Source organism: Squalius cephalus (genome assembly GCF_949319135.1).
Source record: "Squalius cephalus genome assembly, chromosome: 8".
Lineage (NCBI taxonomy): Eukaryota > Metazoa > Chordata > Actinopteri > Cypriniformes > Leuciscidae > Squalius > Squalius cephalus.
This window is the reverse complement of record NC_137129.1, coordinates 42,501,659-42,520,423: the sequence shown is the minus strand read 5'-3', so window position 1 is coordinate 42,520,423 and position 18,765 is coordinate 42,501,659. Positions and strand designations below refer to the sequence as shown.

The window sequence follows — 18,765 nt, the reverse complement described above, 5'->3', positions numbered from 1 at the left end:
GATGTTTTCTCCTAGGATTTCCTGATACTTCAATGAATCCATCTTGCATTCCACACACAGCAGGTTTCCAGTGATAGAGAACGTAAATCAGCCGCAGAGCATCACGAGCCCCATCATGTTTAACTGTAGACAGTGTTCATTTCAGCATATGCTCCTTCTTCTTCCTCCAGACATACTACTGATCCATAGGGCCTTAAAGTTCCAGATTTGTTTAGATTTCCAGATTTGTTTCATCGCTCCACAGAACAGTATCCCAAAACTTCTGTGGTTTATTTATATGATTTTGAGCACTTTTCTTGTGCTTCTGGGTCAGTAGTGGTGTAGTCTCGGAGTTCTAGCATGTGTTTAGTACTGAAACCTCAGTGCCTGTTTCCATCAAGTCTTGCTGCAGGTCTTTTGCAGTCACTCAAGGGTTTTTCTGAACCTGCCTTCTCAGAAATCGTTGATTGTTTCCTTTTTCTGCCCCGTCCAGGAAGTGTAAACACTGTTCCTTTAACTCTGAACTTGAAAACTATGCTTCCAACTGTGTCTCAAGGAACATTTAGTGCATTTGCTATCTTATTTTATCCTGTTCCTTGTTTGTGAAGGCAGATTATATCTTCTCTTAACTTTTTGGAAAAAATGTTTGCCATATTTCTAACATGGAATCAAACGTGACACTCAGCAAACCTCGCCAGTTCAGATATTTAATGTGTTCTAGCTCAAGCACACCTGATGCAACTAATGAAGCCCTTGATTAGTGAATACTTTTGAGACTGCAGAAGTCATTAAAAGTGCCATTTTCTTTGAATTTGTGGAAACCACTTAAACCAAATGTTGTTTTGAGCTATTTCAATTACTTTTGTTTGATTTGTTAATTACAAACAGCTGAAAGTCTGTAAATGTTGCCAATATCCCTGATTTGCAATGGCGGTTGAATAATTTTGATTACAACTGTAACACGGAATTTAGTGCCGGAAATTTCTGTCTTCATTCTGCAAAACGCTTTTCTGTCTCTGTAGACGAGGTGACGGTGACGGAGCAAGTGCTGATGTTCGGCGGTGTTGGACTGGCTATGTTTGTGTTTTTTCTGGCCACAGTCGTCGCCGGAGGAATCATTTACCATCGTGGACAGCAGAAAGGATGGAAAGCAGCGAAACGTGCATCTATAATGAGCTACAAATCAGCTAAATGACACATTTATCATTATTATTTATGAATCGTTCACTGTCACGGCTGGCAGAAAGGATGGACTGCAGCGAAACATGGAGCTCTGATTCATCAAAAATCACCTAAATGACAGATTTCTGTGCTTTATTTCACAATCTATCTCAATTAATTCCTACCAGTAAAATCAGCATTGCTGTAGGGAAACACGTATTAAAATAGATAACTGTGGTTCAGATGCTTTTCCAGCTGGCCAGATCTTACTTTCACTTCAGAGAAAATTAGATATTGTGGCTAATGTTACCAGTTTTCAGTAAATTGAAACTTAAAGGGATCATTCAATTTATAATTTACTCATACAGGTTTGGAACAACTTGAGGGTGAGTAAATGATGACAGAATTTGCATTTTGGGGTGAACTATCCCTTTAAGCAATCATTAATGGTTGTGGTGATTATTCAGGTTTGTGTGGTTCATTTGTGCTGGACAATAATGAGCCAATGTCCTTGTAATGGCTTCTATATAATACAAGCAAACAAAAGCTTTAATATCATTAGACCAGCAGGACTTGTGATAAAAATGAACATTGTGTCTGACTATACCTTTAGACATCATATATTTATGTAGGGGAGCATTAATATACATATAAGCATTAATATACATATTTTTCAAGATAAAATATAAATGTAAATCTCTTCTGTCACATAAACCTTGATTTAATAAAAATGTCAACCGATGTCTTCAATGATAAATGTGTTGTTGAAAGTTATGATCAAATAAACAGCAGTATACAGAAATTGTTTTAATAAGTCATTATTACCTAAGCTAAACCTGTTCAAACACTGTTTAAAGTCAATGTCAGATCTTCCATCACACTTTCACACCATTGTCATGCAATGCAGTATATGTCTGGCTGCATAATGATGATGCAAGTAAAACCAAATGGGGTTATAAGAAACTGAGTATCACTGACACTAAAAGGATGTCACTTATGCCAAGAAATTAAAATAGGCTACTAAGTACTAACACTAATAATATGTATACTAGGTTATTAAATATATATATACACAGTACTGTGCAAAAGTCTTAGGTATGTTAATATGATATAATGCTCCATTAAGAACAGTATGTATTCACAGGTAAATTGTGACATATTGGAACATTATGGAAAAGAGTTAGTAATTAGTAATATAATGGAAACATTAGTTCCCTTTCAGTCTGTCACTCTCGAGGTCATGACGATGAGGCCAATCTTCGAGTGTAACTAAACGAGCCAATGCATATTGCCATGCGATGATGGCATAATGAGCAGTTGTTGAGAGATATGATCAAATAAACAGCAGTAAACAGAAATTATGTTTTAATGAGTCATCATTACCAAAGCTAAACCTGTTCAAACACTGTTTAAAGCCAATGTCAGATCTTCCATCACACTTTCACACCATTGTCATGCAATGCAAAATTATTTCCTGTCTGACTGCATAATGATAGTGCAAGTATACCAAGTATAATGGGGTTATATGAAACGGACTATCACTGACACTAAAAGGTCATTATGCTAAGAAATCAAAATAGGCTACTAACACTAATAATATACTATATTTGTACATATAGCCTATATAAGAATAGGACAGAGGCCGCACTATGCATAAACGTTTTTTATTCGTTGCACATTGTGCAACGAATAAAAAACGTTTATGCATAGTGCGGCCTCTGTCCTAATCTTATGTATTATATTTTTAGGCCAGCACTCTAAAAAGTGTATTATCAAAATTGAGTGAAGCCTGCTCCTATCCTCATTAATTACATATAGCCTATAGCCATATATATAGGCTATGGCATATGATGACCAGCAGGATAATCTCATCTTCAGATTTTCGCTTCAAAGCCGAGCAATTCAACTGTTCCTGTCTCTAAACCGACTGTAAAAAATAGAAACGAGGCTTCTACCACAAACTTCTTTGCGTTGGTGCTTCGAAGCTTTTGACACAGTGATCTACTTCGCCATCTGGTGCTCAGTAATAATTCCTACACCAACTGTATCATTCCGATGTTTTGTTCATTGGGATGCCATTGTAATTATGTTTAATAAACATATTTGACGTTAGTAAGATGGCGGTGTGTGTGTGCAGCGATATAATTTCCTAGTTGTTCTTTTCTTCATTTTTTACTCGCATCAAGTGTGTGTTTTTTTTTTTGGAGGGGGGGGGGGGTGTTTCTCTTACGACCAATAGGAATCAAACGTTCCGATTATGACGTTGAGTGCAAACCACATGGGTGGAGTTGGTCGTTATATATTTGCAGGAAAGGATCACAAAGATAGCACACCGAACAGGACAAAATGCGTGCATCGGTTGAGCTTTATTGGAAATTATACAGAGGGATGGAATCAGTTTATGTAAGAGGCGAAAGGAAAAGAACAGCAAATACCAGAATTGAGGATTTTGCAACATTAAATCCATTAATAGGCACTAGGTCGATTTTGACGCAGTATCTAAAAAGTACTAGATAAATTAGTCGGATATATGGGATTATGAATAAAAGAAAAATGATTTGCAGCAGTGAAGTAAATATTGGGAAGAAGGGAGTAAACTGGATTGTGGCTCCGTTGAAAGCTAGAAGAGAACTGGCGGTCATGGGATTGAAGGGTGAGTAGATATGCACACACACAGGCCTACACGAATACAGCTAATGAACACTAACACGATCGATATAATGCACATTTGAAATCCTAGGGCAAAAATAAATGTGGGATAAGGAGGAGGGATAAACAACGGGAAGTAAGAGCGGTTTGGTAACAAGATCGTATTTCTCGTGTCCAAACAGGATTAAACTGCTGAATTTTGTAAACTAGCCTCCCTCCACACTCACATACGGAAATGCGGTGTACAATAGTTTTGCCACACTTGCAGCAGCTCATGTATGAGTGAAGGTAAGATCGCAGATGAGTGTGCAAAGGAACCAACAAATAAAGCTGACATAGACATTAAGGTAAAATATGGTAAGACTGAAATGAAATGTTTATTTAAAAAACGTGAGGGATAGATTGCAAAAACAGTGGCTGGAAGAAAGAACAGGAAGATGGTTTTATAACATTTTCAAAGAATCGTAGAGAATAACAGGGAGAAATAAAAAACAAACAAAGACTTTTGTGAAAACAAGTGTGAAAATGTAAATCTAAAGTAAACTGTAGAGCATGTTATATTGATATGTCCTATTTTTTGTAATGAAATAAATGTTTATTTAAAACCTCAAGAAAATTCAGATGAATTTAGAGCTTACAACGATCCTACAAAAGAAATCATATGAAGATAGTGTTACATTTCGTATACAGTATCTGAAAAATACAGAATAAAAAAATCTAGAATTTGTAGCCTTTTAAAAAAAGGAATAGTAGCTATAGCTAATGATGCCCACTAGAGGGGGGCGCCGCGGTAATACACCTAAAAGTTGTATGAAGAAGAAGAAGAAGAGCATTATAGGAAGTGTGGAGTAGTCATACGGAGAAGTGAAGAGGAGCATCAGATTTTATTCTCCACAAGTCTGGTCTGTACTTTTCGCTAACTGTGTTTGTGCCTTTAACAGTCGGACGCAGTCGGACATCTACTGTTTAGTACATCTGGTATTCAGATGCGTTATGATTTGGTCGATCTGATCACGAGTAAACGATGGGCATATTCCCCTTTACACCTAACGTTAGTGTTTTAATCCGTCTCTTTTGCACACTTTCACCCACTTCTGTCCTGATTTCTTAATGGGGGGAGTCTATGGGTGAGTAAATATGAATTTTACAGATTATCGATCTAATGGACGAAATAAAATCTCGTAAATTAAATTACATGAACGCCTCAGAAAAACACGCAGAGCATCAGCTTTAGTTTTTAAATGTTTTAAAAGAAGTCTCTTCTGCTCACCAAGGCTTCATTTATTTGATCCAAAATACATTTTACAATATAAAATAACTTTTCTATTTGAATATATTTAAAAATGCTTTATCTCTGCAGGGCCGGAGTGGGGCCACTTTTCAGCCCGGGAGTTTCAGGCCCAAGACCGGCCCACTTTTTCCATGGTGGAATTCCAAATTAGCACTTTTTCTAAATTGGATAAATGAAGCAACAGTTCAGCTCTTACTATTGTGTAGTTTGTATTAATACCATGGGTTAACAAATAATGTAAAGGTTAAATAATAATTCACTTAGACTTTATAAGAAGCAATTGCGACTTTATTTCACACAATTCTGACTTTATATTTCGCAATTCTGACTTTATAACGCGACTTTATATCACAATTCTGAATCTATATCTTGCAGTACTGACTTTATAAGCAACTGCAACTTTATTTCACGCAGTTCTGACTTTATATCACACAATTCTGACTATATATCTTGCAGTTCTGACTTTATAAGCAATTGCGACTTTATTTCACGCAGTTCTGACTTTATATCTTGCAATTCTGACTTTATAAGAAGCAATTGCGACTTTATTTCACACAATTCTGACTTTATATCTCGCAATTCTGACTTTATAACACGCAATTGCGACTTTTTCACGCAATTTTGACTTTATATCTCGCAATTCTGAGAAATAAAGTCAGAATTGCGAGATGTAAACTCGCAATTGTGAGATAAAAAGTCGCAATTATTTTTTAAAATGTTTTATTCTGTGGCGGAAACAAAGCTTTCATACCTCCTGTCCTCTTCCTCCCATCCATCCTCCCTGACGTGTACCGTTACGGTAGGGCCGGCCCAGCTATCGGTAGGCGGTGCCGCGGTAGCCTACCTGAGAAAACGTTTTGGAAAAGACGGACTATGGACCCAACCAACTCTATAGGAGGGGAGGGGAGAACTCCCTCACATGGTACAACCCATGCAGAGGCTGCGCGCTGCGGTGTCAGAATGCGAAACGTGTGTAGCCTATGTAACTAACGTGACATTGAAATGTGAAAAAAAAAAAAAAAAAATATATATATATATTCCTCGTCCGGCCCAAAAGTGAAGCGGCCCACCGGGAATTCTCCCGATTCTCCCGATTACCCACTCCGGGCCTGTATCTCTGTGTTGGTAAAGCTGAATTTTCAGCATCATTACTCCAGTCTTCAGAAATCATCCTAATATGATTATTTGGTGCTCAAGAAACATTTATTATTATTATCAATGTTGAAAACCATTGTGTACCTTTTTTTCAGGATTATTTGATGAATAGAAAGTTCTCATACAATATATTTATCACAATATTAATTTGCCATCAATGGGGAATGAAATGCTCTCCACATGTTTGTTAGTCCTTGAGAATTAATGTAGACATAACTTGTTTGTTCACAATTAAACTCTAATAAGCCACCTTTTAAAGAGCCCCATGAAACCTACCCCAATTTTTATCATAATTTACAACAAAACATTTTTATTTTTTGTCACATAAGATGCTGCACGACAGAACTGTATGTTTGATATAAAAACATGGGTGAAGAAATATCTTGGTTGTATGATAATTACTTACAATAGTAGCAATACATTTTAATCACAATTGGGAAAACTAAAAAAACTCTGATTGCCCAAACTACGCACTACAACAAAATAATGAACATAAACCCTATTATAATTAGAATTACACAATATAGCGTATTAGACACAAGATGACGAATGTTTAGGGCAGGGGTCACCAAACTTTTTTCTCGGGGGGCCACATTATCGTTCCTGACTGTGATGGGGGGCCGGGGCCGGGTCAGCTATATAACATAGAATTGTATGACCCAGACCAAAATGACCACCAGCAGGCCTCATTAGTAGAGATTACTAGCCTGGCACAGCCATCCCCACTACTATATCCACACTACTATATCAACACTTGATTCCTGGCACATATTTGTTTATCTTTACTAGTGGTTTGCAAAAGTTGTAATCGAGTCTTCACACTTTGTTTTAATTAAAGTTATTCTTCACAAATAATCATTGGTCCACTATTATTTGAAAACTCTGCACTCTCTTTTAGGGGTGGAACGGCACACAGAAGTCATGGTTTGGTTCATACCTCGGTTCAGACATCACGGTTGGGTACAAATTACAATGAAGGGAAAAGCAAAGCAAAAATGCAGAAGGCTTGTGCATGTCTCAGGCTGGACCACCAAAAGAACAATAAATGTCTTAAGCCTTGTATTTTTTTTTTAATAAGTTTTATTAATAAAGTAAAGGCATAGAACCAGTTTATTTGTAGTGCACGGACAATAGTTTTATATAATTAGTTTATTAATTCAATTCATAAAAAATACCTGATATGTTTGGTAATTGTACCTGAATTAATTGAATATTAATCTGCTACATTTCAGATTAATATATTTGTTTTCCTTAAAAATGTAATTAACAGTAACTTAAACACTTTGCAGTTTGAATGATGTCCTGTATAAACTAGGCTAAATGACGGAGTATGTTTTTATGTTTCCACTGTTCGATCGCGGCCACGCCTCACACACACACACACACACACACAAATATAAGTAAACACTACGACTTTTCGATCGCGCCCACACCTCTCTCTCAATATATTCCAGCATTGCAATCTTTACATCGCAGCCTGCTTCAGAGCTAAGGCGGAGCTACAGATTAGGTGTCCAAAATAATCCACGTATCTAACAGTAGTTCCGCATTACATTAATTAAATTGCACGTGAGTTTTATTTATTTTCATACCGTGTATTCTCTGTGTAAATGTATGCACCAAACCGTGACGCCTGTACCGTCCATGACGCCTTTTGGGTATTGCCTCATAGGCTGGTTCAAGTAGTGGGGAGATTAGTAATTCTAACAAGTAGTGCGATGATTTTTTTTTTTTATTATTATTTTTTTTTTTTTTTTACTACTTCATGTTATTGTATATTTGTTGATTTGTTGATTTGTATTCACAGAATGGAGAATTTGGAGCAGAAGAACAGAAGTGGGGTCTATCATAGGGCGACGCTATCGAGTCAGTCAGGGTAGAAGAAAGGACAAAAAGAGAAAACGTTCCTCCAGGACACATCCACAGACAGAGGGAAGATGCTCCACTGGTGGGTCCCTTTCTCTCTGTGATCATATTCTGTGTGTAGATGATGAGCACACTGGTGTAGTGAAGGCTTGAGTTGTTAAATGTAGTAATTGTGTAATTAAAGAGCCAGGATTATTTGCTGTGATCCTGATCCTACCTTTCACAATGCCGTTACTATCACACTTTTGTTTTGCATCTCTTCTTGTTCAGTTTAATACATTTGTCTATTATTTAATCCAACTGATCTTAATGGTTAATCAATAGCCGCTTTCCGACCGGAGGAACCTTTTCACAGTTCCTAGAACTATTGGCTAAAGTACCCGGATGTTCCTGCGGTGCGAACACGCCAACTAGGAACGATTTTAGTTCTAGGAACTCCATTTGTAGAACTAATTTAGGTTCTACTTCAGAGTAGGGTCTAAATCAGCACTATAGGAACTACCCGTGACGTTAGTGTTCGCTGATTGGCCGAACGCACGCGGAACACCAGCACCCGCCATTTTTATAACAGCTATAATGTAAACACACAGATTATAGCCTATATATTTACTCCAGAAACTAACTATACAAACATGGAAAACAGTGATAAGCCGCTTTCCGACCAAGTAGTTCTAGGAACTGTCCACTTCTAACAGTTCTAAGAACTACTCTCCCCCAAACTCAGTTTTGCTGTTTGCGTTCGCACTGGCCAAGTGGCCATAGGAACTGGTAGGAGGGGTAAGGGAGTGACGCTAGCACGGCGACTTTTATTTTGACGGCGCAACGGACCTTTATTTTGGCGGCGCTGAGAACGCCAGAGCAAACAATGCTCGCATTCTCTGTGTTTATTAGTTAGCGATCTGTCTAACAGTACTGTTTAATATGTTATTAGATAGAACTGTTATAGAAAGTATACAATATATGAAAAAAGGTTATAGCCTATGCCGTGTGGTTGATGTCCAGTGTTGCTAGCTGGGCAGAAATACATAATCATGTTTGCCTTGGTCCCCTCAAAGTTGCATTGGATTTTCTCTTCAGCATAAAGGTTTAGAGACCCATCTATCACTGTTTTCCATGTTTGTATAGTTAGTTTCTGGAGTAAATATATAGGCTATAATCTGTGTGTTTACATTATAGCTGTTTTAAAAATGGCGGGTGCTGGTGTTCCGCGTGTGTTCGGCCAATCAGCGAACACTAACGTCACGGGTAGTTCCTATAGTGCTGATTTAGACCCTACTCTGAAGTAGAACCTAAATTAGTTCTACAAATGGAGTTCCTAGAACTAAAATCGTTCCTAGTTCCTGCGGTGCGAACACGCCGACATCCGGGTACTTTAGCCAATAGTTCTAGGAACTGTGAAAAGGTTCCTCCGGTCGGAAAGCGGCTATAGATGGGTCTCTAAACCTTTATGCTGAAGAGAAAATCCAACGCAACTTTGAGGGGACCAAGTCAAACATGATTATGTATTTCTGCCCAACTACCAACACTGGACATCAACCACACGGCATAGGCTAATAACCTTTTTTCATATACTGTCTAAGATATTAAACAGTACTGTTGTTAAACAGATCGCTAACTAATAAACACAGAGAATGCGAGCATTGTTTGCTCTGGCGTTCTCAGCGCCGCCAAAATAAAGGTCCGTCGCGCCGTCAAAATAAAAGTCACCGTGCTTGCGTCACTCCCTTACCCCTCCTACCAGTTCCTATGGCCACTTGAGAATAACGGCGCATAAATCATACTACAGTTATTTATTTTTATTCGCTTTGGTACTATAAAAATCACTTATAATTAGGGGTGTAACGATACGCGTATTCGTATCGAACCGTTCGGTACGAGGCTTTCGGTTCAGTTTTCGGTACGCATTACGTACCGAACGGTTCGTTGGACCATTTTTTCTGCCGACCAAAATTTCGTTATTTCAAATGAAGGCGCGTCGCGGGTGGCAAGCGCGCTCATAGCGGCTGGCGAGACCACAACATCAACTGGCAAATGCAATGTAAGGAACGAAACTGAAGCGGGACTCGCGAGCCCTATGCGCAAGCCTGATCAAGCAACACCACACAGCGCTAAGAGATCCAGACCAGTAAAGAAAGCGTTTGAATTTCAAATGCTTTTTGAATTCGCCACTTAAGTAATAACATCGCTGTGAGATCTAGTGAGAAACATTCACATTTCTCTGTTATTAACGGATCAAACAGCGCTGACGTGGAAACCAGGAAGAAACACCGTGCCATGAATGAACTGGCCGGTGTCCACAGATCAGCAACATTCACCGTGGAATGGATTTACTGTAGTAACACTAACTGCAAGGTATGGAAGTTTGTCAGGAATAGTGGGCTATATGCTTTCAAGTAACATTACGTCGGTTTTATTTTGACATTATGAATACAATTGCTGCCCATGTTAATCTGAACTAAAATAAACCTTTGCTTATAACTAGCCTACAATATTACATTTCATTTTGTCCAAGGAGCTGTTTTGTTTTATATGCTCATAAGAAGAGTCAAGTATAGCTCCATTATTGCTTGGTAAAAAAAGCAACAAAAAAATTAAATAAAAAAATCATACGTTATGATGTTAGATTCATTAAATAAAATAATAATAAAAAAAATTCAAGGAAATTTCTCTGGCATTTATTTATTTTTGCTGCAGTATGGAAAACGTACCGAACCGTGACACAAGTGTATCGTATCGAACCGAACCGTGAATTTTGTGAACCGTTACACCCCTACTTATAATGTAAAAATAATTCATTTCATTTGGTTATCTGTATCAGAAATTGCAAACAAAGTAGGAACTATATCTACAGAAGCTGTATCTATAGATGAACCAAATGATTAATTGATTAACCATTAAGATTAATTGGATTAAATAACAGATATATGTATTAAACTAAACAAGAAGAGATGCAAATCAAAAGTTTGATAGTAATGGCATTATGAAAGGCCGCCACTATGAATGAAACATTAATATAGATGAAAGTTATTTTGTGTTGTGAAAAGGATACTTTGTGATTTTGTGCATTGTACTAACACAATTGAAAACATGAAATGTTTGAAATAAAGTGCACTTTTGATGATCTATTGTGATATTAGCACTAAGAATGTACACCTTACTTGTGAAAATAGTACCAAAGTGAATAAAATGAACTGTAAATAGTAGGGCTGGGCGATATATCGATATAAAAAATATATCTATATATTTTTAAATGCGATATGAAATTAGACCATATCACATATCGATATAGCTCAAATTTGCGCTCTGCTCCCCGCGCCTCCGCTCCTCCTTTTCCACTTTGCGTGCGTGTTTATTTACGAGAGGCGAATCATGACTACTTCAGAAAACCCAGCACAATTGATACCAGGCAGTGACATAAGTGTACGAAATAAAGTGTTGTTTCTTTCTTGAACTTTCTTGTCCTGTCAGCCGTTATCCTGTGCTCGGAGCGCACACTCAATTGCACGCGCAAATGCGGCGGCGCGCGCGCTGTGTATCGCCTCACTGATAAGTGCAAAAGAAAACTACAAGCATGCAACGCCGCTACGTTGTAAATTACACGAAATAAAAGTAATGCAGGTATGATTTTCATTCTATTCACCAGGAGCAGTTTCCATGTTTCATTAACAGTTATTGTTAATATTGTGTATTCACCATGGTAACTGTCATTTCCATTTTAACCCCAAAATGCCACTATTTTTCTTTGTTATTTTTTTATATTTTTAAATGACTGTAGTGGCTCATACCAACATTGTATTAACAAAAACTAGTTTGGGACTGCTATTTAATAGCTTTAGCATAGGCCTAATGTTTATTTATTAGTACTAGTCTTTACTATTAGTCATATTCTTACAATTCATGTTAAGTAAAGGGGAGAAGTGTATATATATATATATATATATATATATATATATATATATGTATATATATATATAGGTAAATTATAACATTTTACACAAAATTTGCTTACATATATATTCAATGTAAACTTTGATAATCAGAATTAATAAATCGCAAATAACAATTCGAAGGGAATAATCGGCAATTATGATTTTTGTCATCGTGCAGCCCTAAGAAGAAACCTGTTTATTATTTATTCATTTGATTTTGCAACTGTTCCCTGAAATAGCTGGTTTCATGTCATATTTGACTTTGACTAAACATTTGCTCTCACTTTACGGAAAAAAATATCGGGATATATATCGTATATCGACATTCAGCCTAAATATATCGGGATATGAATTTTGGTCCATATCGCCCAGCCCTAGTAAATAGACGCATAAGCCTTTACTGGCTAATGGTTTGCCAGCTGATGTACCTGTGGATAATATGATTATAAAGCAACAGTCAGTGTAATGACAATGTTATTCTTTGCATGAAAACACTTGAATTATAATAATTGAACACTGGGTTTATTACAACTTCAGAATTATATTCCTATAGACGGTCAACAGTGATAAGGTAAAGCTAAGAGTGGTCCAGACCAACCTAACAAACGTATGACTTACAGAAGGTATACTTAAATAGGAACGTTTCGGGAAACACGTATTAATGATAAGGTTCAGCTAAAGGTGTAACTTAAGAACGACGCAGAGTAAAGGAGGATTTGGGAAACGCAGCTCATATCTGTAGCTGAGATCTATGAGTTACTGTTAACCTCTGTTGGAGTGACTATAATAATTGGTTTTAATTAAGTCAAGGAGCACATGACATTACAAGCTCCCACCTCCGTTCATATTTATCTGCATAACTTCTAAAGTACTTTTATTTCCAAAGCTGATGTTCAGCAAGACATTTGTGCATCTGGTGAGAGAAGCCTTAATGTGTAATGGGAATGGGAAGTTGTTCAGTAGTGGTTCACAAAGTGAGGCAAAAAAAAAAAAAAAGGAAATCTTGTTCACTTTCAAGTTTAAATACAGCACAATGAAGACAGACACAAGTTTAAATGAAGTCTGTGTGCAGCTTCCTCTTATGTGGTGTAGAGTTTAGAGTTGTGTTGTGGTCTGTGTTTTTACCTTTTAAATAAGCGGTTTTGTTTTTTGAGTCATGCGTTCTGCACAGTATTCTTTACTTTAGGTGATATTTGAGGACCATTTAGGTGTGTTCTGTGTAAGTGTTCATAGACTGCAATACAGCAGTAAGTGAAAAAGAAGTAAAGCGTTGACAATGCTGTGAACGATTCGTCCTCTCTCCTTTGTTTACTTCTTTTCAGTTCGAGTCCCAATCATTACACACATATAACCACCCTGTTTTTTTTGTTTGTTTTTTATCAGGTGCCTCTTCAGTTTGCTGGCCTTTTTGTCTGGTGAGTGTGTGTAATGTAAAGAGGAATTATTTGTAAATTGGACATTAAAAACCACATCATTATCAATATTGTATAGTAATTCAACCGTGTTTTTATATCTAGGTGCTGCTTCTTTAACTCTCCACGGACAAAAAGATGGCAGTGTTTCCCTGGCTTGTGATGAGAGCATCGAAGAGAATTTATCCATTCGCCTAATATTTGGACCCATAGTCGCTTATGGTGTTAAACAGAACGAACAATTCAAGGCCCGCGTGAATGAGAGTGATCTTTGTGGTCTCATTATTAAAGACTTGAAGACCACTGATGCTGGAAAATACACTCTAAGTGTTCATGGCAATGGTGATCCAATTTCCTACCGTTATGAAATCCATGTCCTTGGTGAGATTAGAACTGATTTTAAATATTGATTTGGGCTTTTTGTTGCTTTCATTTTAGTATGCATGTTATATCTTCTTTTAATCTTGTTCTGTAAACACTTTGTTCAGCCTAGTGGCTGTTGTAAATGTTCTATATAAATAAATTGAACTTAAACTAGTTCCCACCCATCAACATGTCACAACTATTCTCTCATATCATTTCTCTTCAGTTAACTTAACAGGACGGAAAGGTGAAGAGTTGACGTTTGATGATCTTCCACGTGAAGCTGATACAGTTGAGCATTGTAAAGGCACAGTTTGCACTGAGATGTGGAGGAGAGAACGAGGTGTCCTGAATGATCGACTGACCGACAGCAATGGTCGTCTGCTCATCAGAGAGTTCAACTCAAGTGATGCTGGGATTTACAGAGTCCTGAACTCAACAGGAGGAGAACTAGTCACTACTAATGTCACAGGTGAGAGAAATTCAATGGATGTTTTGAAATATTACATATAAAGCAGACAGGTGAGGTTTATTTTTCATAATTTAAACAGCAAATGAATACTAATACTAGAGAAGAGAAGCTGCAAGATGAAGTTATTCTGATTCAAGATTATTAAAACTATAATGATGTGCACCGATAAATCAACATGCGAACATAAAATACAATAAAACAAGACTTAAACACACACACACACACACACACACTAGTCCTACTCCTACAAAGTGAATGGATAGCTTAGTTAGGGACATTTAATTTAATATTCATCAATATTATTGATCTGCATTGACTCCATTATATGAGAACTGAACTGAGCTGGACGATGACATGTCAAGTCACCTTTATTTATATAGTGCTTTTTACAATACAGATTGTATCAAAGCAGCTACACATTGATAAAATGAAAATAATACAACAAAGTTTGTTTCTTGAAAAAAATTGCATCATTGTCCACCCTAATTAGGCAGATCAATAATATCGTTGAATATTAAATGTCCCCAACTAAGCAAGCCAAAGCCAAGGCAACAGTGGCAAGAAACCAAAACTCCATCAGTGACAGAATGGAGAAAAAAACCTTGGGAGAACCCAGGCTCAAGTCGGGGGCCAGTTCTCCTCTGGCCAACGAGCGAACAGTGAATGATTATGATCCAGGCAGCATTACAGATCAGAAGTCAGATTGGTCGTGTCGATGAAGCCGACACTTCAGGGATGCGTCATGGTTGGGTCCAGGTGCAGATCCACCATCTAATCTGGATACGGCCGGAGTCCACCTCACTTCAGAAAACAGAGAGACTAGTCACGCTTTTCTTCAGAGCGGCTGTATAGATAAATGAACTAAAGTAATAACTTTTTTCCAACAGAAATTAATCAACACTGAACTTACTTAAGCTGGACTATGACGCTGTATATAAACTTTGTTGCATTATTTTCCTGGTAAAACTGCTTTGAAACATTCTGTATTGTAAAAAGCGCTGTTTAAATAAAGGTGACTTGACTAAACTGTGACTAAGCTTTCAATATCCTCTTCAGAATCTGGCACAGAATCAGAGGGAAATCTGAACAGCACAGATGATCTCAGAACTGATGACACTGAACAACACTGTAAGTAAAACCAGAGACATTGAGATTGTTACAACATTTGTAAAAACGTTTAATAATAGTTTCTTTCCCCTTCCAGCTGCTTGGGTTTGGATTGTAGCTCCGTTGGCTCTGTTGGCTCTGATTATATTAATCATCAAGATAACTCATCAACATCTGAACAGGAATAAGCAACCAGATTCCTACAAAGTAGCAATGAGCAAGAGCGATCAAGTATTGGAGTACTCGTTCGTGACCGTGACGAACGATCATGAAAATGATGATCACAACGATGGTTATTGCTGCATTTGCATCCCGGGTGCAAACTCAAGACATTAGGGAGATACTGATAGGGCCTGAAGATCTCCTACTCTTTTTAGTGAGGAGATGGCTAGAAGGAACACAGTTTTGAGGGTCAGAAACTTTTCTGAGACAGAATCAAGAGGCTGGAAGAGAGTGACAGATAAACCTTCTTGAACAAGAGCCAGATCCCAAGCTGGAACTCCGGTTTAAACTGCAGGCCAGGATGGAAACATTTTATAAGAGGATCTCTTATAAGATTTTATACATCTATTTTGCACTCATGTTTTATTTATCTATTTTTTTTAAGGCTAGGGGAATTAACGTGTTAATCTTTGTGACTAATTTGAGATGTTTAACGCATAAAAAAAAAAAACGCAATTAACGCAGCTCTATTTTTTTGCCTCGCCTTAATGACTCCCTGTTGCAGCTGCTATCGAAAAGGCAGAAAATATGCCGTCCCGCCCCTCCGTGTTTGGCGATCAGGTTTCATTCTCGCGCAGCTTTCATGAGCGGCTCTTTTCCGCGCCGCGTGTGTGTGTCGGTGCTCTCTGCTCAATGTTCTGCTATGTGTTTGCGCTGCGTGTCCTGCTCTGTCGTTAACGGCCCAAACGCTTCAATCATGTACCGATCACGCACTGGAAGGGCAAAGTCCGCTCAAATAACGTGAAATTTCTCAGTAGTAGACTTCTGTTTGCTGAGCTGGTATAGTCATGCTGGGCAACAATGGTAAAATGACCTGCTCTGATCACATGCTCTGGTAATAATGGCTTTGTAGGACTGTTTTATTTTGATCATTAGTAAAAAAAAAATCTGTTAAATTGATTGTTGATTGATTATTGAAAAAGAATAATATATTGATATGTTGATGTTTAATATTATTTTAATTTAGGGCTATTTTCTGTTCCTTTTTTTCCCTGTGTTTAATTTAATTGGTTGATTCTAAGTTTAAATATTGAAGATTACAAGCTTGGAGGAAATGCAATTAATTACAGCAAATTGTGCAATTATTTATTTTTTTGTCGATTCCCAGCCTTAATTTTTTTACTTTTGCTGCTGTATTATACTCTAACCTAATTTATAATGTTTTTTTTTTTACATATGTATATAGCTTTTCTTACTGTGTCAGTTTAAGTCTTTGTAAATAAATGTCTTTCGCAATTTGTTTTGTCAGAGATGGTTAGTTGTTTTAATTTTTAATTTCCTCAAAGTGCTGTGATTGCTGGGTGGGGAGGTCTAAACACCAGGGTGAAGGGGGCGTGGCCAGTGGAAATCACCCATGGGTGGAAATATGAAAATCCTAGAGGAAACACTGTATTCATGTGCCATTGCTGAGTATTTTCCCCTTAAAACTGCAGTGAACCAAAGACAGTCTCAAAAACACGCTTGGAAAGTTTTTTTTTTTTTTTTTTTTTTTTTTCTGATGTCACAAGCTACCGTAACCAACTATCACGGCTGGCAGAAAGGATGGGCCGCAGCGAAACATGGAGCTCTGATTCATCAAAAATCACCTAAATGACAGATTTGTGTGCTTTATTTCACAATCTGTCTCAATTCCTACCAGTAAAATTAGCATTGCTGTAGGGTCACACTTATTAAAATAGATAACTGTGGTTCAGATGCTTTTCCAGCTGGCCAGATCTTACTTTCACTTCAGAGAAAATGGGATATTGTGGTTAATGTTACCAGTTTTCAGGGTTTTTTTTTTTTACTTAAAGGGATAGTTAACCCCAAATGAAAATTCTGTCATCATTTATTCACCCTCAAGTTGTTCCAAACCTGTGTGAGTTTCTTTCTTCTGTTGAACACAACAGAATATATTTTAAAGAATGTTGGTAACTAGACTGATGTACCCCATTGACTTTCATAGTATTTTTTTTTTCCTAGTATTCATTTTGAGGGTGTAATGACAGAATTCTCATTTGGGGTGAACTATCCCGGTCTTTATTGATTCAGTGATAAAGCATTAGGAGTTAGAGCAACTGCAGTTTACATGCCAATGTCCTTTGTCACAGCTAATTCAAGCAAACATATGCTTTAATATCATTAGACCAGCAGGACTCATGATAAAAATAATTTTTCCTGTTTGTAAAAAATTTGTATTCCTAAGGAATAGAGGAAGTAAATAAATGCAGGTGTATACACACACACACACACACACACATGATGTTTTATTAACAAAGTTTGGGAGGAACACGTTCTAATGATCAAACAATCAAGTCATTCCAGCTGTCAGCAATCAGTAATCAACAGGTCTACTCAATCAGCATGATTAAAGGCCTATAAATACACACAGTCAACTCACCCATTGTGCAGCTGAAGTTAGTTCAATGATGATTTATTTCCATTGTAAAAGATCATTAGTTATCTATTTAGTTCATTATACAGCCACTCTGCGAAAACAGTAATGTCATTGTTCATTTCAGTTCAGTTCTCAGACAATGGTGTCAATCCAGGAAGATCAATAATACTGTTGAAAAAAGGGCAAACTACAGCTACAGGTTTTTTTAAAAAAACTAAAAAGCTCACAGGAGAAGAAAAAAAATCATACATTGTCTGCAACATACTGTAGTCAGTTATTAATATTTCATTGTCCTCTCTTGTTCATTTGTTCGACATTGGCTAAAAATGATGACTGTACAGTTTGTCATGTTTTATTGTGTTATCACAAATAAACAATTGACTCCAAGCATAACTACACAACACGCGTACAAAATCTTTAACACATTTTTAATACTATTTTAATAAAGGGTGAGTGTCAATTTTCCTTGGCCTCACTTTTGGCCAATACTATATGGCAGTTCTTTGACTTTCCAATTGATCTTCAAATCTCGCAGTAAAATAAAGCCACTTTATTGCGTATTTCGGGCTTTCCTGAGTTGTTGGATCCATTGATGGAACTCATGTTTGCATAATTGCTCCAACTGTAAATGAGGAGACACGCATCAATAGAAAAGGGTTTCCACAGCATAAATGCTAACTTGTGATAATTTTGCACAATGCACTGCAAAGCTTTTTTTTTAAATAAATTTAAATATTAAAGCTTCAGTGTCTTAATTAAATTATTTTATTATAATTAGGTTA

General features: G+C 37.1%; 2 protein-coding genes across 5 annotated transcripts in view; both read left to right on the top strand.

Annotated features, from left to right (window-relative positions):
• The window catches only part of LOC307163748 (uncharacterized protein), a 238,057-nt gene that overhangs the window by 1,630 nt on the left and 217,662 nt on the right, over positions 1–18,765 (top strand). The window contains exon 4 of one of the 2 annotated variants that reach the window (XM_079879972.1): positions 1,002–1,939. The exons of the other annotated variant lie outside the window; for it this stretch is intronic. Within the exon in view, the coding sequence (XP_079736098.1) occupies positions 1,002–1,174 (173 nt within the window). The 3' untranslated portion in view covers positions 1,175–1,939. Of the gene's footprint in view, positions 1–1,001; positions 1,940–18,765 lie in introns of those variants that run through there. 2 annotated transcript variants of the gene reach the window in all.
• Positions 3,425–16,854, top strand: LOC307163721 (uncharacterized protein). 3 transcript variants are annotated; one of them, XM_079879937.1, is made up of 7 exons: positions 3,425–3,793; positions 8,043–8,183; positions 13,414–13,445; positions 13,548–13,784; positions 14,032–14,277; positions 15,334–15,405; positions 15,482–16,854. In XM_079879937.1, exons 2-7 carry the CDS (start codon positions 8,173–8,175, stop codon positions 15,718–15,720), a joined length of 837 nt encoding a protein of 278 aa, XP_079736063.1. In that variant the 5' UTR covers positions 3,425–3,793; positions 8,043–8,172; the 3' UTR covers positions 15,721–16,854. The 3 variants fall into 3 exon arrangements, with proteins under 3 accessions (XP_079736063.1, XP_079736061.1, XP_079736062.1); XM_079879935.1 differs by having other exon boundaries at positions 13,548–13,823; XM_079879936.1 differs by lacking the exon at positions 3,425–3,793 and adding an exon at positions 4,610–4,691 and having other exon boundaries at positions 13,548–13,823.